The sequence below is a fragment of the Rhinoderma darwinii genome, chromosome 3, assembly GCF_050947455.1.
Source record: "Rhinoderma darwinii isolate aRhiDar2 chromosome 3, aRhiDar2.hap1, whole genome shotgun sequence".
In the NCBI taxonomy this organism is placed as follows: domain Eukaryota; kingdom Metazoa; phylum Chordata; class Amphibia; order Anura; family Rhinodermatidae; genus Rhinoderma; species Rhinoderma darwinii.
This window is the reverse complement of record NC_134689.1, coordinates 324,383,046-324,400,853: the sequence shown is the minus strand read 5'-3', so window position 1 is coordinate 324,400,853 and position 17,808 is coordinate 324,383,046. Positions and strand designations below refer to the sequence as shown.

At 44.0% G+C, this 17,808-nt stretch overlaps 1 protein-coding gene across 1 annotated transcript; it reads left to right on the top strand.

Annotated features, from left to right (window-relative positions):
- The first annotated feature begins 229 nt into the window (after positions 1-229).
- On the top strand, positions 230-16,749 carry LOC142750466 (uncharacterized). The gene is made up of 4 exons (XM_075859470.1): positions 230-2,374; positions 3,901-4,030; positions 9,308-9,544; positions 15,184-16,749. The coding sequence occupies exons 1-2, from the start codon at positions 230-232 to the stop codon at positions 3,964-3,966; spliced, it is 2,211 nt and encodes a 736-aa protein (XP_075715585.1). The 3' UTR covers positions 3,967-4,030; positions 9,308-9,544; positions 15,184-16,749.
- Positions 16,750-17,808: the final 1,059 nt, after the last annotated feature.

Below are 17,808 nucleotides of genomic sequence, written 5' to 3'. Positions count from 1 at the left end.
AATAAGGAATAAAAGTGAGTTAATATTATGCAGTATGAAGCAGGTAAAGCACATTTTAAGATTACAGTAGAGTCACCGGGAATGCAACACTGGTGGTCACACAATGCATCGCTATTCGCTCGCAGTAACACGAGCCGCTGGTGATGTTTCCTCCTATCCGGAAGGTGTCGCTATTGCAAATCCCCTTAAGGCTTCGGATGTACTTGGTTTCGCTATCTTCCTTGTTGTCATGGAGAGAAGGCAGCGGCCGGCAGAAAATGGGACGCGGGATAGACCGAGCTTTGCTAACCACCCGGTGCTGCTTCAACCGAGGGTCAGTCATGAGGTGCCGCAGCATAGAGGGGCGCTCCCCCGTGTATTCTATCCGGACGGCGGCGCAGAGCTGACAGGAAGCTGGGAGACTAGGTCGCCTCATGAAGTCGGGCGGCCTGGTTTTTTGCCACAGGATGGCTCGGAGCAGAGGGAGGGCCACTTAGATTTTACACAGCATGAGTATCACGGTCATGAGCCGCAACAACGTGGAGGTCCCCGGGGTATATCGCAGCATGGACCTCTGCGGCCACAACTATTCCCACATGGAGGTACGAGGCCTGGCATACCTCACCATGGTCCTATGCAGCCAGCCATTATACGGAACGATGGCTCCCTCCCAGACACTTCACAGCAAAGGGCACCCGAGCTACTACAGGGTGCGATACAATATAATGCCACTCCACAGTCGCTTCATGCTCAGACTCCAGAGGCCGCCTTCCAAGGGAGACCCCATCAAATGAGACCTGCTGATAGAGCTGAGACCCCTGCTATGTCTCATCAGGGAAGTTCTAGAGAGAATGTATCTGACCACAGAGGAGAAAGTCAAGACGTAGCTCAGCAGCGAAACAGCCACGAAAATATATACTACCAGTCAGGAGAGCGACAGTCTAGTATACAGGACCGTGAAGGTGTCCACAAAAATATATACTACCAGTCAGGAGAGCGACAGTCTAGTATACAGCACCGTGAAGGGGACCACAAAAATATATACTACCAGCCAGGAGAGCGACCGTCTAGTATACAGGACCGTGAAGGGGTCCAACATATATCCAGTGACGCTATGTACTCCGAAAGGCCACCGCCTAGGAGTGAGCATGGCGCTTATCAGCCCGACTTATTCCATCACGGTGGTCCGAGCAGTTCTACAGGTCCTAATCCAGCAATATCTCCGTACTCTGGTATGGCAAAGCAATGTGATTCCCGATCAAGTGGTCCTCTTAGTGGCCCCCAGCCTGCAGGTTTCCATCATGACTTCCCCCACAACAGAAGTAATCTGCAACACACATACCAAGATGAAGGGGCCCAACGTGGTATGTCTTGTGCAGATTCCCAGGCCGGGATATATAATCTGAACACCCCAGCAGTACCTGAGACGTTCAGCTACAGGTCACCATCTCCAGGCCTCCAGCAATACTCCCCACAATTACAGCCCGCACACACACAAAACACTCCTTATATTAATGACCCACAACAAGGCCACTATCATTTACCTCCTCTTCATGGAAGTCTCTCCAATCCTTCATACGCTCTCCACTCGCCGGTAGGTCCTGTTTTTAGCGGATCTCATGAGGAGGGTGATTTGGAGGTCTCCAGGCTCCAGAGACTGGGAAATCATCCACACCATCTTCTCAGCCAGCAGCAGTCTATCATACACCAAGATAGAAGACCAGATCTGGATCCTATTATGCCTACGAGAATGTCTGGTGGTAGACGTTTTGAAGTTGATTCTCCTTTTCCTCATAATGAGGTGCCAGATGGGCGAAGAGACCCAAACTTGTTGCTGCATCATGGTAGCCCATTTTTTTCCCAGCCTACTCCCACCACTCACATTGAGGACCACTTCATGCATTTAGATAGGAAATCTGATAAAGATAAAGGTGGGCCTGCAGATAAAGAGGTCTTTGTGCAGTGGCTTTCCAGCTTTTTATCATGTCGAAGAAAGAAACCTCCATCCAAGACTGATGCAGTTCAGGCCTACTCGATAGCAGACGCACGTGGGCTGATACATGGTGCCCTTCGATTGGTGTCACAACTAGATTCCTTGTGCCAGGCTTTGGAAGACAGTAACAAGGAAGGAGAACCATGGACATGTGATTATAAAAAAGCAGCTGATGTACGGGTAGATCTAGAGAGAAGAATGAAGGAGCTGGAGAAGCCTGGATATATCCAGGGTGTAAAGAGGAAACTGGATGGAGTGCGCAGGAAAAGGCTTCGCTGGCAGCGCAGGAGACTAGCAGAAGAGGAGGAAGAAAAGGCAGCAACAGAGCGTTCTGCAGAGAGGGAGGCCGGCATTGACTTGTGGAGAATGCAGTGTATCCAGAAGGTAGAGGAGAACAAACGGGTGAGTGTCAATCTCTTGCTAAGGCTCTGTTTACATCTGCGCTAGATTTTCCATTAGTCTGTTTCTTGATGGGAACAGAAAAACAGAATCGCTGGATCTGTCGCATGTCGGACACACATGGCTCCCGGTGGAACCCATTACTTTTAATAGGTTCTGTGGGAGTGCCGTCATTGTGTCTGTCGCTTTTGCTGCGCTTTTATGTCAGGGAGAAACAATGGAATCTGTGACCGGCTTCTAACGGAGCCTCGGACACCGATGTGAGCATGGCCTAAGGCTATGTACACACCTGCATTGTGGGTTTCTGTTGTTCTGCTCCGTCAGAGGGAAAACCGAAAGTGACGGTTCTGTTGCACCACGGATACCATCGGCTGACGAAACCCATTGACTTTAATGGGTTCCGTTTGGGTGTCCGTGGTTTTACTGGAGGAAATAGCGCAGCATGCTGCACTATTGTTTCCGGTAATCTGCCAGATGTTCGACGGAGACCCCTAACTGAACCTCCGACGCAGAAGTGAACAAACTAAGAGTACGAACCGCTTCAGTATCTGGTTTAGGGCCCCTTCAGACATTGAGGTGCGGTTTGAACTGCGTTGAGAGAAAAAAAACGCATGCTTTTCTTCTGTGATTTGTGTTTTTTTTTCATGTGCTTGCGTTTTTTTTCATCAACCGCAAAGAAAAATGTATCAGTTTTTATGCAGTTCTTACCACACCTCAACCGCAACATGTAAATGGACCGTTACTGGAAACAGGGTTTTTTTTCTATCACAGCTGAAGCCACAGAATTTTATTTTCATTCACATAATCCAGGAACGGTTTGAGGATATTTTCCTGTTTTTGGATGTTTTCTAAGTTTGTCTATTAGGGCATTGTATGTTACGCAATACCCTAATACGTATCTATCCCTCAAATTGCTACCCTTTACATGCCCATTCACATTGCATGTATTCTATGGAAGAAGAGAGTGGTCAATATGCACCTTTGCGCGTTACTATGGTCCCTTTTCTCTCTCCACAAGTGGCGCATGTATTAGAGTATGTTCACACGTGCACGTCCGTTACGGCTGAAATTACGGAGCTGTTTTCAGGAGAAAACCGCTCTTGAATTTCAGACGTAATGGCATGTGCAGGCGTTTTTCGCAGCCTCCATTACGGACGTAATTGGAGCTGTTTTTCTATGGTCTCAATGGAAAACGGCTCCAGTTACGTCCCAAGAAGTGACGGCCACTTCTTTGACGCGGGCGTCTTTTTTACGCGCCGTCTTTTGACAGCGGCACGTCAAAAAAAATGACCGTCGGCACAGAACATCGTAAGACCCATTCAAATGAATGGGCAGATGTTTGCCGACGCTTTCTAGCAGTATTTTCGGCCGTAATTCCAGCAAAAAACGCCTGAATTACATCCGTAAATAGTGCTTGTGAACATTCCCTTTTACTGACAGGAAAATCTACCGCTCATGTTCACTGGAATGTTCCTTCAAACTTCCCACAATTGATTTTAGTGTCTTAATCATGTTCTGGCCTTTTACAGGAGCGAGAGCTTAAAGCTACCGCTGACCGTGTGCTTGGGGAGGTGAGGAAGAAGCAAAAAGGGTGAGAAAAATGCTGGATGTCTTTGGAGAAACTGCGGAAGCTGAGAAAAGAAGCTGCTGGAAGAAAAGGTACGAGATGCGTTATTTACCTTCTTCCAGGTATTACTTTATTAACCCCTTCACGACCACCCCACGTAGATTAACGGGCTACAAAGCTGGTCGTTGTGCCTGCAGCCCGTTAATCCACGTGTGCTCCTAACAGAGCACACAGACGCTCCCCGCAGCCCGGCATCTCCCAGTACAGGCTGCTACTAGCAGCCTTAGTACTGGGGGAAAACATCGGGTTGGATCACAGCGGTGATCCGAACCGATTAACCCCTTAATTGCGGCAGTCAATAGTGACCGCCGCATTTAAGTTGTTATAGCAACATCGGCACCCCGCTACGCGATTGCGGGTGCCGATTGTTGCGTGGGGGGGGGGGCGATTGCTATGGCAACCGGAAGCCTAACAAAGGCTTCCTATCTGCCATTACGTTAGCCGATTAGGCCCCGCCCGGAGGCGGAGCCTGATTGGCTTGCTGTCAGTGAACAACTGACAGTTCTAATACATTGCACTACATGGGTAGTGCAATGTATTAGAACATCAAACAAACAGTTGGACCTTCAAGTCCCCTAGTGGGATTAAAGAAAAGTGTAAAAAAAGTAAAAATAAAAGTTGTAAAAATACAATAAAAGTTTCAAATAATAACACAAAACACAATCGCCCTTTTTCCTTTATCAAGTCATTTATTATTGAAAAAAAATAATAAAGCCATACATATTTAGTATCGCTGCGACCGTAACGACCTAAACTATAAAAATATTATGTTATTTATTCCGCACAGTGAACGCCGTAAAAAAAAAACTAAAAAATACTGACATAATTGCTATTTTTTTGGTCACTTTGTCTTCCAAAAATTGAAATAAAAAGTGATCAAAAAGTCGCATGTATCCAAAAATGGTACCTATAAAAACTATAACTCGTCTCGCTAAAAATAAGCCCTCATACAGCTCCGTCAACGGAAAAATTAAAACTTTATGGCTCTTACAACATGGCGACAGAAAAAAATCCATTCTCTTTACATAAGTTATTTTATTGTGCAAAAAGTTGTAAAACATAAAAAAGTGCTATAAATTATGTATCGTCGGAATCGGACTGACCCGCAGAATAAAGCTAACATGTAACTTATAACGGTGGTGAACGCTGTATAAAAAGAATTTAAAAAAATGTCAGAATTGCTGTTTTTTGGTCACCTTGCCTCCCAAAAAAAAAGGATAACAAGTGATCAAAAAGTCGCATGTACCCCAAAATGGTACCAATAATAACTACAGCTCGTCCCGCAAAAAAACAGCCCTCATACCACTACGTCTATGAAAAAATAAAATTAGTTAAGGCTCCAATAAGGAAATAAAAATATGCAGTTGTGCCGACCCGAGGGGAACATTTCTTCTGTTTCACGTGGCGAATTATCAAGGCCCCTAAAATTAGGGAACCAGGAAGGGGAGGGTCCAAACATATCTGCTGGAAGCGATGGTGCCCGTATTATACCAGGACAACACTTCTCAGCAAAATTCCTCAAACTGCAAAGGTGCGGAGTGTGGACCAAAAGGGGCATAAGAAAGGACGCCATATATCAGTGCGACACCGGCCTGTGCAGAAAGGATTGTGTCACAGCGTAACACACATCTATGGATTATTTTATTGTTTTTGTTTATCCCACTATACCACCTGACTATGCCCCTTATATACTCCGCCCGGCTTACATGTACCCGCACATTATAAACGGAAACACCAGTAAGACTCAATACAAAACTACTACAAGCAAAATCCACGCTCCAAAAGCCAAATGGCGCTACCTCCCTTCTGAACCCTACAGTGTGCCCAAACAGCAGTTTACTTCCACATATATGGCATCGCCATACCCGGGAGAACCCTTTTAACAATTTTTGGGGTGTGTGTCTCCAGTGGCACAAGCTGGGCGCCACATATTGGCATATCTATAGAAAAAAATCCCATTATCAGTCTGCAACATCGAGTGCACACCAATTTCTGCCAATCACCTGTGGTGTTAATAAGCTCACTACACCCCTAAGTGAATACCTTGAGGGGTGTAGTTTCCAAAATGGGGTCACTTCTGGGGGGGATCCACTGTTTTGGTCCCACAGGGACTTTGCAAATGCGACATAGCGCCCAGAAACCAATCCAGCAAAATCTGTACTCCAAAAGCCAAATGGCGCTCCTTCCCTTCTGAGCCCTACTCTGTGCCCAAACAGCCGTTTATGACCACATATGTGGTATTGCCATACACAGGAGAAGTTGCTTTACAAATGTTGTGGTGCTTTTTTTCATTTATTTGTTGAGAAAATGAAACATTTTCAGCTAAAACTACGTCTTATTGAAGAAAAAGGATTTTTTTTTATTTTCACTGCCCAATTCTAATAAAATCTATGAAACCCCTGTGGGTTCAAAATGCTCACTACACCCCTAGATGAATTCTTCAAGGGGTGTAGTTTCCTAAATGGAGTCACTTTTTTGGTGTTTTCACTGTTTTGGTCCCTTAGGGGCTTTGCAAATGCGACGTGGTCTCCGCAAACCATTCCTGCTAAATTTGAGCTGCAAAAGCCAAATGGCGCTCTTTCCCTTCTAAGCCCTGCCGTGTGTCCAAACAGCCGTTTATTACCACATGTGGGGTATTGTTTTACTCTGGAGAAATTGCTTTACAAATGTAGTGGTGCATTTTCTCCTTTTAGTCCTTGTGGAAATTAGAAAAAATTAGCTAAACCTACATTTTCTTTGAAAGAATGTAGATTTTCATTTTCACGGCCTAGTTCCAATAATTTCTCCAAAAAACCTGCGGGGTCAAAATGCTCACTATACACCTAGATTTCCTCAAGGGGTATAGTTTCCGAAATGGGGTCAATTTTGGGGGATTTCCACTGTTTTGGCGCTGCAAGAGCCTTTCAGACCCGACATGGTGCCTAAAATATTTTCTAACAAAAAAGGAGGCCCCAAAATCCTCTAGGTGTTCCTTTGTTTCTGAGGCCGGTGCTTCAGTCAATAAGTGCACTAGGGCCACATGTGGGGTATTTCTAAAAACTGCAGAATCTGGGCAATAGATATTGAGTTGCGTTTCTCTGGTAAAACTTTCTGCATTACAAAAAAAATAGATGAAAAATGAATTTTTGCCTTAATTCCTGTGAAACATCTAAAGGGTTAAGAAACTTTCTAAATTCTGTTTTGAATACTTTGAGGGGTGAAGTTTTTTAAATGGGGTGACTTATTGAGGGTTTCTAATATATAAGGCCCTAAATTCCACTTCACAACTGAACTGGTCCCTGTAAAAATAGCCTTTTGAAATTTTCTTGAAAATGTGAGAAATTGCTGCTAAAGTTCTAAGCCTTGTGATGTCATAGAAAAATAAAAGGATGTTCAAAAAACAATGCCAATCTAAAGTAGACATATGGGTGATGTTAATTAGCAACAATTTTGTGTGGTATTACCATCTGTCTTACAAGCAGATACATATAATTTTAGAAAAATGCAAATTTTTGCAATTTTTCGCTAAATTTTGGTGTTTTTCACAATTAAATACTTAATGTATCGAGCAAATTTTGCCAGTAACATAAAGTCCAATGTGTCACGAGAAAACAATCTCAGAATCGCTTGGATAGGTAAAAGCATTCCGAAGTTATTACCACATAAAGTGAAACATGTCAGATTTGAAAAAATTGGCTGTGTCCTGAAGGCCAAAACAGGCTGTGTCCTGAAGGGGTTAAGATATAGTAACAATGGATTTTACCTGACGATATTACTTCTCAGGGACCCAGGTCTTGTGATTCTTACAAATGATACTCCCTCTTTGTGAATTATAGGAATCTCTTGTAATTTATTGGTGCAAGTGAAGCTGATGGAAATACCTTTTAACCCCTTAATGACCGCCGATAAGCCTTTTCACGGCGGTCATTAGTGGGCTTTATTCTACAGCGCCGCCATTCCACGGCGCTGCATTAGAATAAAGTAAACAGAGCATGGAGCCGTCAAATCTCCCTGCTCTCAGCTGCCAGAGGTAGCTGAGGGCTGGGGGCGTCCCTGCTAGACCGGGTGAGATCGATATTAGTATCGATCTCACCCGTTTAACCCTTCAGATGCGGTGCTGAATAGCGTGCACCGCATCTGAGTGGTTTTGGAGAGGGGGAGGGAGCTCCCTCTCTCTCCCACTGACACCCGGCGATAAGATCGCCGAGTGTCTGTGTCTCCGATGGCAGCCGGGGGCCTAATAAAGGCCCCCAGGTCTGCCAGTAGTAAATGCCTGCTAGATCATGCCGGAGGCATGTCCTAGCAGATGCCTGTCAGTTTTAAACGGACAGGCAGTAATACACTGCAATACAAAGTATTGCAGTGTATTATAATAGCGATCGGAGGATTGCATAGTGAAGTCCCCTAGTGGGACTAGTATAAAAGTAAAATAAGTTGAATAAAGGTAATAAAAAAAAATGAAAAACCCACTTTTTCCCCTTACAAAATGCTTCACTATTAAAAAAAACACAATGAAGCAAAAAAGTTACACATATTTGTTATCGCCGCGTCCGTAACGACCCCCAACTATAAAGCTGTTACATTATTTAACCCGCACGGTGAACGCCGTAAAAAAATAAAATAAAAAACAATGGAAAAATTGCTGTTTTCTGTTAATCCTGACTTTAAAAAAATGTGATAAAAAGTGATCAAAAAGTCGCATCTACTCCAAAATGGTACCAATAAAAACTACAAGTTGTCCCGCAACAAAAAAGCCCTCATACAACTGCGTCGGCGGAACAATAAAACCGTTATGGCTCTTCAGATATGGAGACGCAAGAACAAATAAGTTTGAAAAATAAGTGTTTTTACTGTGTAAGTAGTAAAACATACAAAATCTATACAAATTTGGTATCTTTGCAATTGTAACAACCCGTTGAATAAAGTTGTGGTGTTGTTTATACCACACGGTAAACGACGTAGATTTAGGGCGCAAAAAAGAGTGGTGAAATTTCAGGTTTTCTTCTATCCACCCCCCATAAAAGTTAATAAAAGTTAATGAATAAATTATATGTACCCCAAAATGGTGCTATTAAAAAGTACAACTTGTCCCGCAAAAAACAAGATCTTATACAGCTGTGTCGACGCAAAAATAAAAAAGTTTAGCTCTGCGAATGTGACAATGGAAAAATGTAAAAAATGGCTTGGTCATTAGGGCCCAGAATGCAAGTAGTGGGAAGGGGTTAAATATTCAATGTGATGTTTGCATTCTGGTAACTCTTAGATCAAGTGCTGTGTTTGCCAGTGAGAATCTTTTATTACAACCAATCATTAACCTGTTTTGTTTTCAGGCGTCTGTCCACCGCCGTCTGCTGATGAAACATTCACAAATCACATAATAAGGCTTCGATCAATGCTGCACAAGCGTAGTGCATTATATGACGCAGAAGAGAAGACCCTGAGGGTCATACTGGAGGGAGAGCAAGAGGAGGAGCGGCAGAGAGAAAAGGATAAGAGACTGAAAAAGGAAAAGGAGAAAACCTTGCAGAAGCAGCGAGAACTAGACTCCATATTGTTTGGCGACACAGGTTTGTGACAGTTTGGTCTTAAGATGTATTCTTTTAATGAGCGCATCCACCTCATAGATCAGGGGTCTCAAGCACGCCGCCCTTGAGGCTGTCATTTCTGGCCCACGGAACCGCTAGTATAGGCTCTGCCCTGGGACTCTGTGGAATCCCCTGACATCTGCGACATATGGACAGCGATTGTCTAGGGCTTCCCCAGAGCTGGACAGTGATGTCAGGAGCACAGCTGGAGTCCCAGTAGGAGCGCTACTAGCGCGCTGCCTGGGACTCCTGCTCTGGGGTTGCCCATGACATCTCTGTCCATATGTGAACAGTGATGTCAGGATCAGAGCTGGAATCCCAGGCGGAGTGCTAGAAGCGGCTCTACTGCAGAACTTCAGCTCTGGGCAAGCCCCTGACATAACTGTCCATATATGGACACTGATGTCTGTGGATTCCCCAGAGATCCAGAGCAGAGCCTATACTAGTGCTCTGCTCTGGGATTGCCCCAGGCATCACATACCGGTCCAGGAGGATCCCCTGACGTCACTGTGTATGGACAGTGACGTCCGGGGCTCCTCCAGTAGAGAAATCCCTGGCCAAAGCGTCAGCAACGCTCTGGCTGGGGAATCCACTCCTAGAGGGAGCCCCAATGGAGCTGTCTACTGATGGGGGGAGGTGTGGCGGCATCTGCAGAGGGCACTGTGGCGGCATCTTTTTCCTGCTCATCACATGACCTCCGACGTCACGTTTTCAGCCTCCTCCACTGTCGTGGCGTATACCTATCAGGTGGTCTCGGACCAGAGAGACTTCGGATGGTATACGACACGTCACTGATGACGTGTCGTTTCTGTGGGTGCTTGTTCTTTAGTGCCCGTCCAGCCTATGTAGTTGTTCATTGAGAGCGTGCCTGTGTGTGTTCAGTGATTTTGGACGGCACTTGCGTATGACTATCCCGGTCTAGGTATAATTTCTGCATCGGCACATTTATTTGTTTTAAAACTACATACACTGCCAAAGCCTACACATAGCGGAGGGGACGTAAGTGGAGAGAGACAGGAGATAGAAGAGGGTTGACGAGGGTTAGGGTAGACAGGAAGAGGTTTATAAACTTGAAAAGGGAAAGAAATGTAAAATGTGTGTAAACATAATGGGGGGATAACATTTGCTTACCATCCTGGAAGAATGTCAGCAAGGAAACACAAGTACAGGGAAGGATGTCAGCGGGGGCGAGCAAGGACCGCACACATGAACTCTTGGTAGGCTGTACATGCACGCTCATTACAGCCTGCAATGCATGCAGGGAAAATAAGTATTATCAGAAGGAAACCTCAACAAAGCGGACCTGGAGTGCATGTAAACAAACGGCGCTAAATTCAAAGAAGATATGTGATAAGTGGATTTTTTTTTTATATATACTGCTTTATTTATGTTGTCTGTATAAGGTGAAATGTATGAAAAACTTTTTGAAAATATGATGGTATCTCGGACAACCCCTTTAACTTGTTGCATTGCAGCAAACCAGTATTTGACCTATAGCTGCATTTGTTTTACGCTGATATCTGATCTTTAACCGCTTTCCGACATTTGACGTATCCATACACCAAAGTCGGGTAGGGGAAGTATTGAACGGGCTCACGGAGTGAACTAGCTCCATACGATGCGAGTGTCTGCTGTTTGATGCAGCCGACACTTCAGAGTGACGAGCGGCATCGCATTCGTTAAATTTTGCGGTCAATAGCGACCGCAGCATTTAAATCGTTAGAAAGATGGGGGCGACCCCCTCTAGCAGCTCATCGCGCCTCCCCGCAAAGCAAACGCCAGGGGGGCGATGGTTGCTATGGCTGCCTGGGGGCCTAATGAAGGCCCCCAGGTCCGCCATCTTTGTGCGCCTATTAAGGTACATTAGTATTGCAGTATAACGTGCAAGCGATCTAACGATCGCTGGTTGAAGTCCCCTAGGGGGACTAATAAAAAAAAGTAAAAATTAGTTAGTTTTTTTTTGTGTAAAAAAAAATAAAATAAAAACTAAAATAAAAGTTAAATAAAACCCCTTTTCCCATTTTTCCCCCTAGAGCATAGTAAAAAAATAAATAAATAAACATAATTGGTATCGCCGTGTCCGTAAAAGTCTGAACTATTGCAATATATCGTTATTTAACCCGCACAGTAAAGGAAAAAAAATTGTAAACGCCAGTCACCTAATCTCCCACAAAAAAATGAAATAAAAAGTGATCAAACCGTTGCATGTCCGGCAAAATGGTACTATTAAAAACGACAGCTTATCCCGCAAAAAAATAAGCCCTCATACCGCTTAATCGACGGAAAAAAAAAAGTTATGGCGAAACAAAATAAATTGTCTTTTTTACACTTAGGTTTTTACTTGTAAAATATAGAAAAAACTATATATATTTGGTATTTGCGTAATCGTATTGACCCACAGAATAAAGTTCACATATTGTTTTAATTGCACAGTGAATTCCGTAAAAACGGCGTGCAAAAAACCATGGAGGAATCGCTGTTGTTTTAATTTTCTAGCCCACAAATATTTTTTTTACCGTTTCCTAGTACATTATATGGCAAAATAAATGGTGCTACGAAAAACTACAACTCGTCCCGCAGAAATCAAGCCCTCATAGGACTATATAGACGGAAAAATAGACATTATGGCCTTTGGAAGGTGGGGAGGAAAAAACGAAAAGTAAAATCGGGAAGGGGTTAAACAGAACTTTGTGCTGCTTACTTTACTGTCAGGATAACGTTCATTATATAGTGAAGTAAACTGGTGTTTGCAATGTAATCCGTGATCAAGTGCTGGGATTATAATATAGGAAGATCCATTTTCCTGGTAGCTGGGCCCTGAAGTACAGGGGTACATAGGAATATATAGGATGTCAACAAGTGCGAGGAATGTGGTTTACTTACCAGTGGGTCATGTCTTCTGTTACAGAATCACGGACTGTATATATTCAGTATGTCGCATAGCGGAGAGTACAGCTGAGACATTATTCATAAGGAAGTCTTTCAGGCGCCATAATGAATGATCACAGTAGTTTATTTAACCCCTTCCTGCATTTTCACGTACAGTTACGTGAAAGAGATTGAGCTGGCTTAGGAGCTGAGCCAGCGACATCACCGCCGGGTGACAGCTGTATGTTACAGCTGGCACCCTGAGGTATCGGCCAGGACCAGAGCTAGCCTCCGATCCGACCGATTAACCCCTCACATGCAGCATTTAATAGAGATTGCAGCATGTGAGGAGTTTATAGCCACCGGCACCCCAGCAACATGATCGCTGGGTTGCCGGTGGCTGCAAAGGAGATCGGAGGCCTAATACTTACCTCCCGGTCTGCCAGTAACGGAATCCTATGCCCCGTCGTCGGGGCCCAAAAGGCTTCCGGTACCATCGGCGAGATGGCGCCGGCTGAGAAGCTGAGCCGGCGTCATCAGCAGTGTGTGTCCGCTGTATGTTACAGCGGGCATCCCACTGTAAAGGCAGGAACCGGAGCTAGCTCCAATTCCTGCCATTAACCCCTTCAATGCATCGATCCAATGCAATCGCTGCATCAAAGTGGTTTTTATGAAATCGGCAGCCTGCCATGCGATGGCAAGGCTGGCGACTGCTACTATAGCAACAGGAGGCCTAACAATGGCTTCCTATCTGCCATTTTGGAAGCCGATTATTCCCCGTCCGGAGGCGTAGCCTGATCGGCTTGCTGTCAGTGAACAACTGACAGTTCTCATACATTGCACTACATAGGTAGTGCAATGTATTAGAACATCAAACAAACAGTTGGAGCTTCAAGTGCCTTAGTGGGACTAAAGAAAAGTGTAAAAATAAAAGTTTTAAAAAATACAATAAAAGTTTCAAGTAATAAAATAAAACACAATCGCCCTTTTTCCCTGATCAAGTCCTTTATTATTGAAAACAAAATAATAAAGTCATACATATTTGGTATCGCTGCGACCGTAACGACCTGAACTATAAAAATATTATGTTTATTTATTCCGCACAGTGAACGCTGTAAAAATAAAATAAAAAATACTGACATAATTGATATTTTTTTGGTCACTTTGTCTTCCAGAAATTCAAATAAAAAGTGATCAAAAAGTCGCATGTATCCAAAAATGGTACCTATAAAAACTATAACTCGTCTCGCTAAAATCAAACCCTCATACAGCTTCGTTGACGAAAAAATTAAAACCGTTATATCTCTCACAACTCGGCGACAGAAAAAAATCCATTCTCTTTACATAAGTTATTTTATTGTGCAAAAAGTTGTAAAACATAAAGTGCTATAAATTAGGTATCACCGGAATCGGCCTGACCCGCAGAATAAAGGTAACATGTAACTTATAACGCGTGGTGAACGCTGTATAAAAAGAACTAAAAACATATGCCAGAATTGCTGTTTTTTGGTCACCTTGCCTCCCAAAAAAAAGGATAACAAGTGATCAAAAAGTCGTATGTACCCCAAAATGGTACCAATAATAACTACAGCTCGTCCCGCATATAAAACAGCCCTCATACCACTACGTCTATGAAAAAATAAAATTAGTTAAGGCTCCAATAAGTCAGGAAAGAAAAAATATGCTGTTGTGCCGACCCGAGGGGAACATTTCTTCTGTTTCACGTGGCGAATTATCAAGGCCCCTAAAATTAGGAAACCAGGAAGGGGAGAGCCCAAACATATCTGCTGGAAGCGAGTGTGCCCGTATTATACCAGGACAACACTTCCCGGCAAAATTCCTCAAACTGCAAAGATGCCGAGTGTGGACCAAAAGGGGAATAAGTAAGGACTGTTTATTAGTGCGATACCGTCCTGTGCAGAAAGGATTGTGTCACAGCGTAACATACATCTATGGATTATTTTGTGTTTTTTTTACCCCATTATTATACCACCTGACTATGCCCCTTTTGTACTCCGCCCGGCTTACATGTACCCCCACATTATAAACGGAAACACCAGTAAGACTCCAAACAAAACTATTACCAAGCAAAATCCATTCTCCAAAAGCCAAATGGCGCTCCCTCCCTTCTGAACCCTACAGCGTGCCCAAACAGCAGTTTACTTCTACATAAATGGCATTGCCATACCCGGGAGAACCCTTTTAACAATTTTTGGGGTGTGTGTCTCCAGTGGCACAAGCTGGGCACGACATATTTGCCACTGAAATAGCATATCTAGGGAAAAATTGAAATTTTTACTTTGCACCTTCCGCAGCGCAATCATTGATGGAAAAGGCCAGTCGGGTGAAAATGCTCAGTACACCCCTTAATAAATGCCTTGAGAGGTGCAGTTTCCAAAATGGGGTCCCTTCTCAGCAGTTTTTTTTATTATTTCACATCAGAGCCCTGCAATTGTGATCCAATACTTTGTAAATTGCCAAATTAGGCCTTAATTTTACATGGTACTCTTGACTCCCCTCCAGCCTTGGATAGGATGCATCGTGTATCCCTAGTGTGAATGCAAATTTAATTTTATTTTTTTTGTAATGTATGTACAATTGCTGCCTGTAGGAATTTTTTGTTTGTTTGTTCTAGTATTGCTATGTTCCGTCTGTATGCACAATTTTAAAATATGCGAGTAGAAATAAATACCTTATGCTTTTCCACAAGTTACTGACAGTGCTACTCTATTTGTCGTCTCTTCTATCGTAAGATTATTGGAAAACATCTGAAGAAGCCGCGGACGCTGTAGAACTACGAAGCCCAGCCATCACTGACAACTTCTGCACCAGTACCTTTGTGGTTTTTTTACCTTTCCTCAAGGTGGATTATAGAAAAAAAACGAGGACAACTTCAGTTCTATTGGACTCAGTTTATGGATTCTCTGGGTCGTCAGAGCGGCTAAGTATATATTTATCTGTGTATTTTTGCAGAGTTCTTTGGGATTACTCGTAAACTAAGCCAGCTCCGACCCTTTTGTTGAAAAAAGTGTGCGAAACACAAGTACACATATATCTGTATTTATTCATTTATTTCTGTATATTGAGAATGTCTGTGTCACGTTGGGTTCGTGGACCCACTGGGCCATACCGCCTTGGTGGTTTGGCAGCTGGCCAACAGGTCGCAGGTTACAGTCTATAGTTCGTATAGGGTACCGGTGGCAGCACATACAGTAGCAAGGCAGGCTCAGCTGGGACTAGACAGCAGGCAGACGTCAGGCGTGGAGTAGCAGGACAGGCGTGGTATACAGCACAGCACGATTTCAGCTCAGCACGGGATACAGGTTACAGGTACGGGAAACACTGGGAACTGGAAAACACTAGGAGACCATTTGTATAGACAAACTAAGGGTACGACGACAACGCTCAGGCGTGGGAGGAAGTGGCTGGGCCCTTCTTATAGTCCAGGGTACTTAAGGGCTAATTAACCATAAGTCCGGTGCATGCGCTGCACCTTTAAGAGCGGGCACAAGCGTGCGCGCCGACCCTACGGGACCCGGCTGAGGTGAGCGCTGGCGTCTTCTGAGGAGGAGACTGGGGCCAGTGCTCGCAGATCCATGGCTGCTGGCGTGAGGAGGTGAGTGAGCCTGACGACCCACAGCCATGGGCATGACATTCTGCATCAGCCCCTTCACTACATTAGACTAGAGCGAGGGTGGAACCATTAACCCCTTTACCTACCCTGCTTTTAATTTAGGACTATTGCTCTGAGAAAATATATAATTTCTCATATTTATCACAATACGGTTGCTAGTTTAAGTAAATTTGGAATTATTCCAGCACTAAGGAATATTTACAACTTATTTGGCTGATACATGGGGTATATGTGGTGCAGAAAATTGTGCAGATACACCATATGTACAAAAAAGGTGCAGGGTGCATTATAAGTGGAGTTCTGGCACATATACGACTGTTCTAACCGATTTATTCAGGTGTGCTATTTTAAATATGGAGCAGAGGTTTGCTCTAGAAATTAGGTGCAATATGTGTGTCATGTATGCCAAGCCCAGTGACACCCTCTCCCAGGAACAGATTCACATGATCTGCAAAATGAGCTAGGAATAGAGCACAAGCTTTTATAACTGTAATGAAGAGGATTCTGAAGGCCTGTAGCCCAGCAACAGCACAATACATATAAAACGACACATTTAATGTGAGCAGTTTGCAGCAATATAAACGTTATCCACAAGAGGGCGATATTGTATTGCCAAGCAAAAGTTACTACATGATATAGGGAGCTTGGAATGCATTTTTCAGAGAACACAATTTTGGTACAGTGCATGGAGCTATTTTGTATTTTACTGTTATAAGAAGTTGTCACAAGAGGGAGTTACAATCATTCTGTGTTTCAGATGGAGTATACTGAAAGTATCAGGAAGGCAAAAAAAAAAATCAGTACGGCATAGTCTGTGCCATCATCTCCAGGTGTCAGCTGTCTGTTGCCCCCCGAGAAACTAAATCGCCAGGGTGCCGGTAGCTGCAGTGGCAACCAGAGGCCTAATACTGGCCTCCCGGTGTGCCTAGTATGAAAGCCTTCTGTAGCCGACGGCAAGATGGCTCAGAAGCTGAGCCCGTGTCATCAGTGGCGGGTGCCTGCAACATGTTACGGCTGACGCCCACCTGTAATGGCAGGGACTGGAGCTAACTCTGATTCATGCCATTATCCTGTTAGACGCAGCCATCGGAAGTGATCTTAGTGGTTTGTAGCATATTGGCAGCCCTGCAATGCAATATTTTATTTTACAGCGCTCCCTCCCTTCTGAGCTGTTTTCTTCCACATATATGGCATCGCTATACCCGGGAGAACTCTTAAGAGTTTTTGGTGTGTGTGTCTCCAGTGGCACAAGCTGGGCACAACCACTAAAATGGCATATCTAGGGAAAAATTGCAATTTTTCCTTTGCACCATCCGCAGCGCAATCACTTATGGATAAGAGCTGTGGAATGAAAATGCTCACTAAGCACCTTAATAAATGCCTTGAGGAGTGTCGTTTCAAAAATCACTTCTCAGGGGTTTCTTTTATTATTTTACATCAGAGCCTCTGCAATTGTGAACCGATACTTTGTAAATTGCCAAATTAGGCTTCAATTTTGCATGGTACTCTTTCACTCCTGAGCCTGGTCACATGTCCAGGCAAAAGATTAGGGCCCCATGTAGGGCGATTCTAAAACCGGGAAACACTGCATAATAATTAGAGAGCTGTCTTGTTATGGTGGCACAAGCTGGGCACCACATATTGGCATATCTATTGAAAAATCTCATTTTTACTCTGCAACATCGAGTGCACACTAATTTATACAAAACTGCGGGGTTAACATGCTCACTACACACCTAGGTGA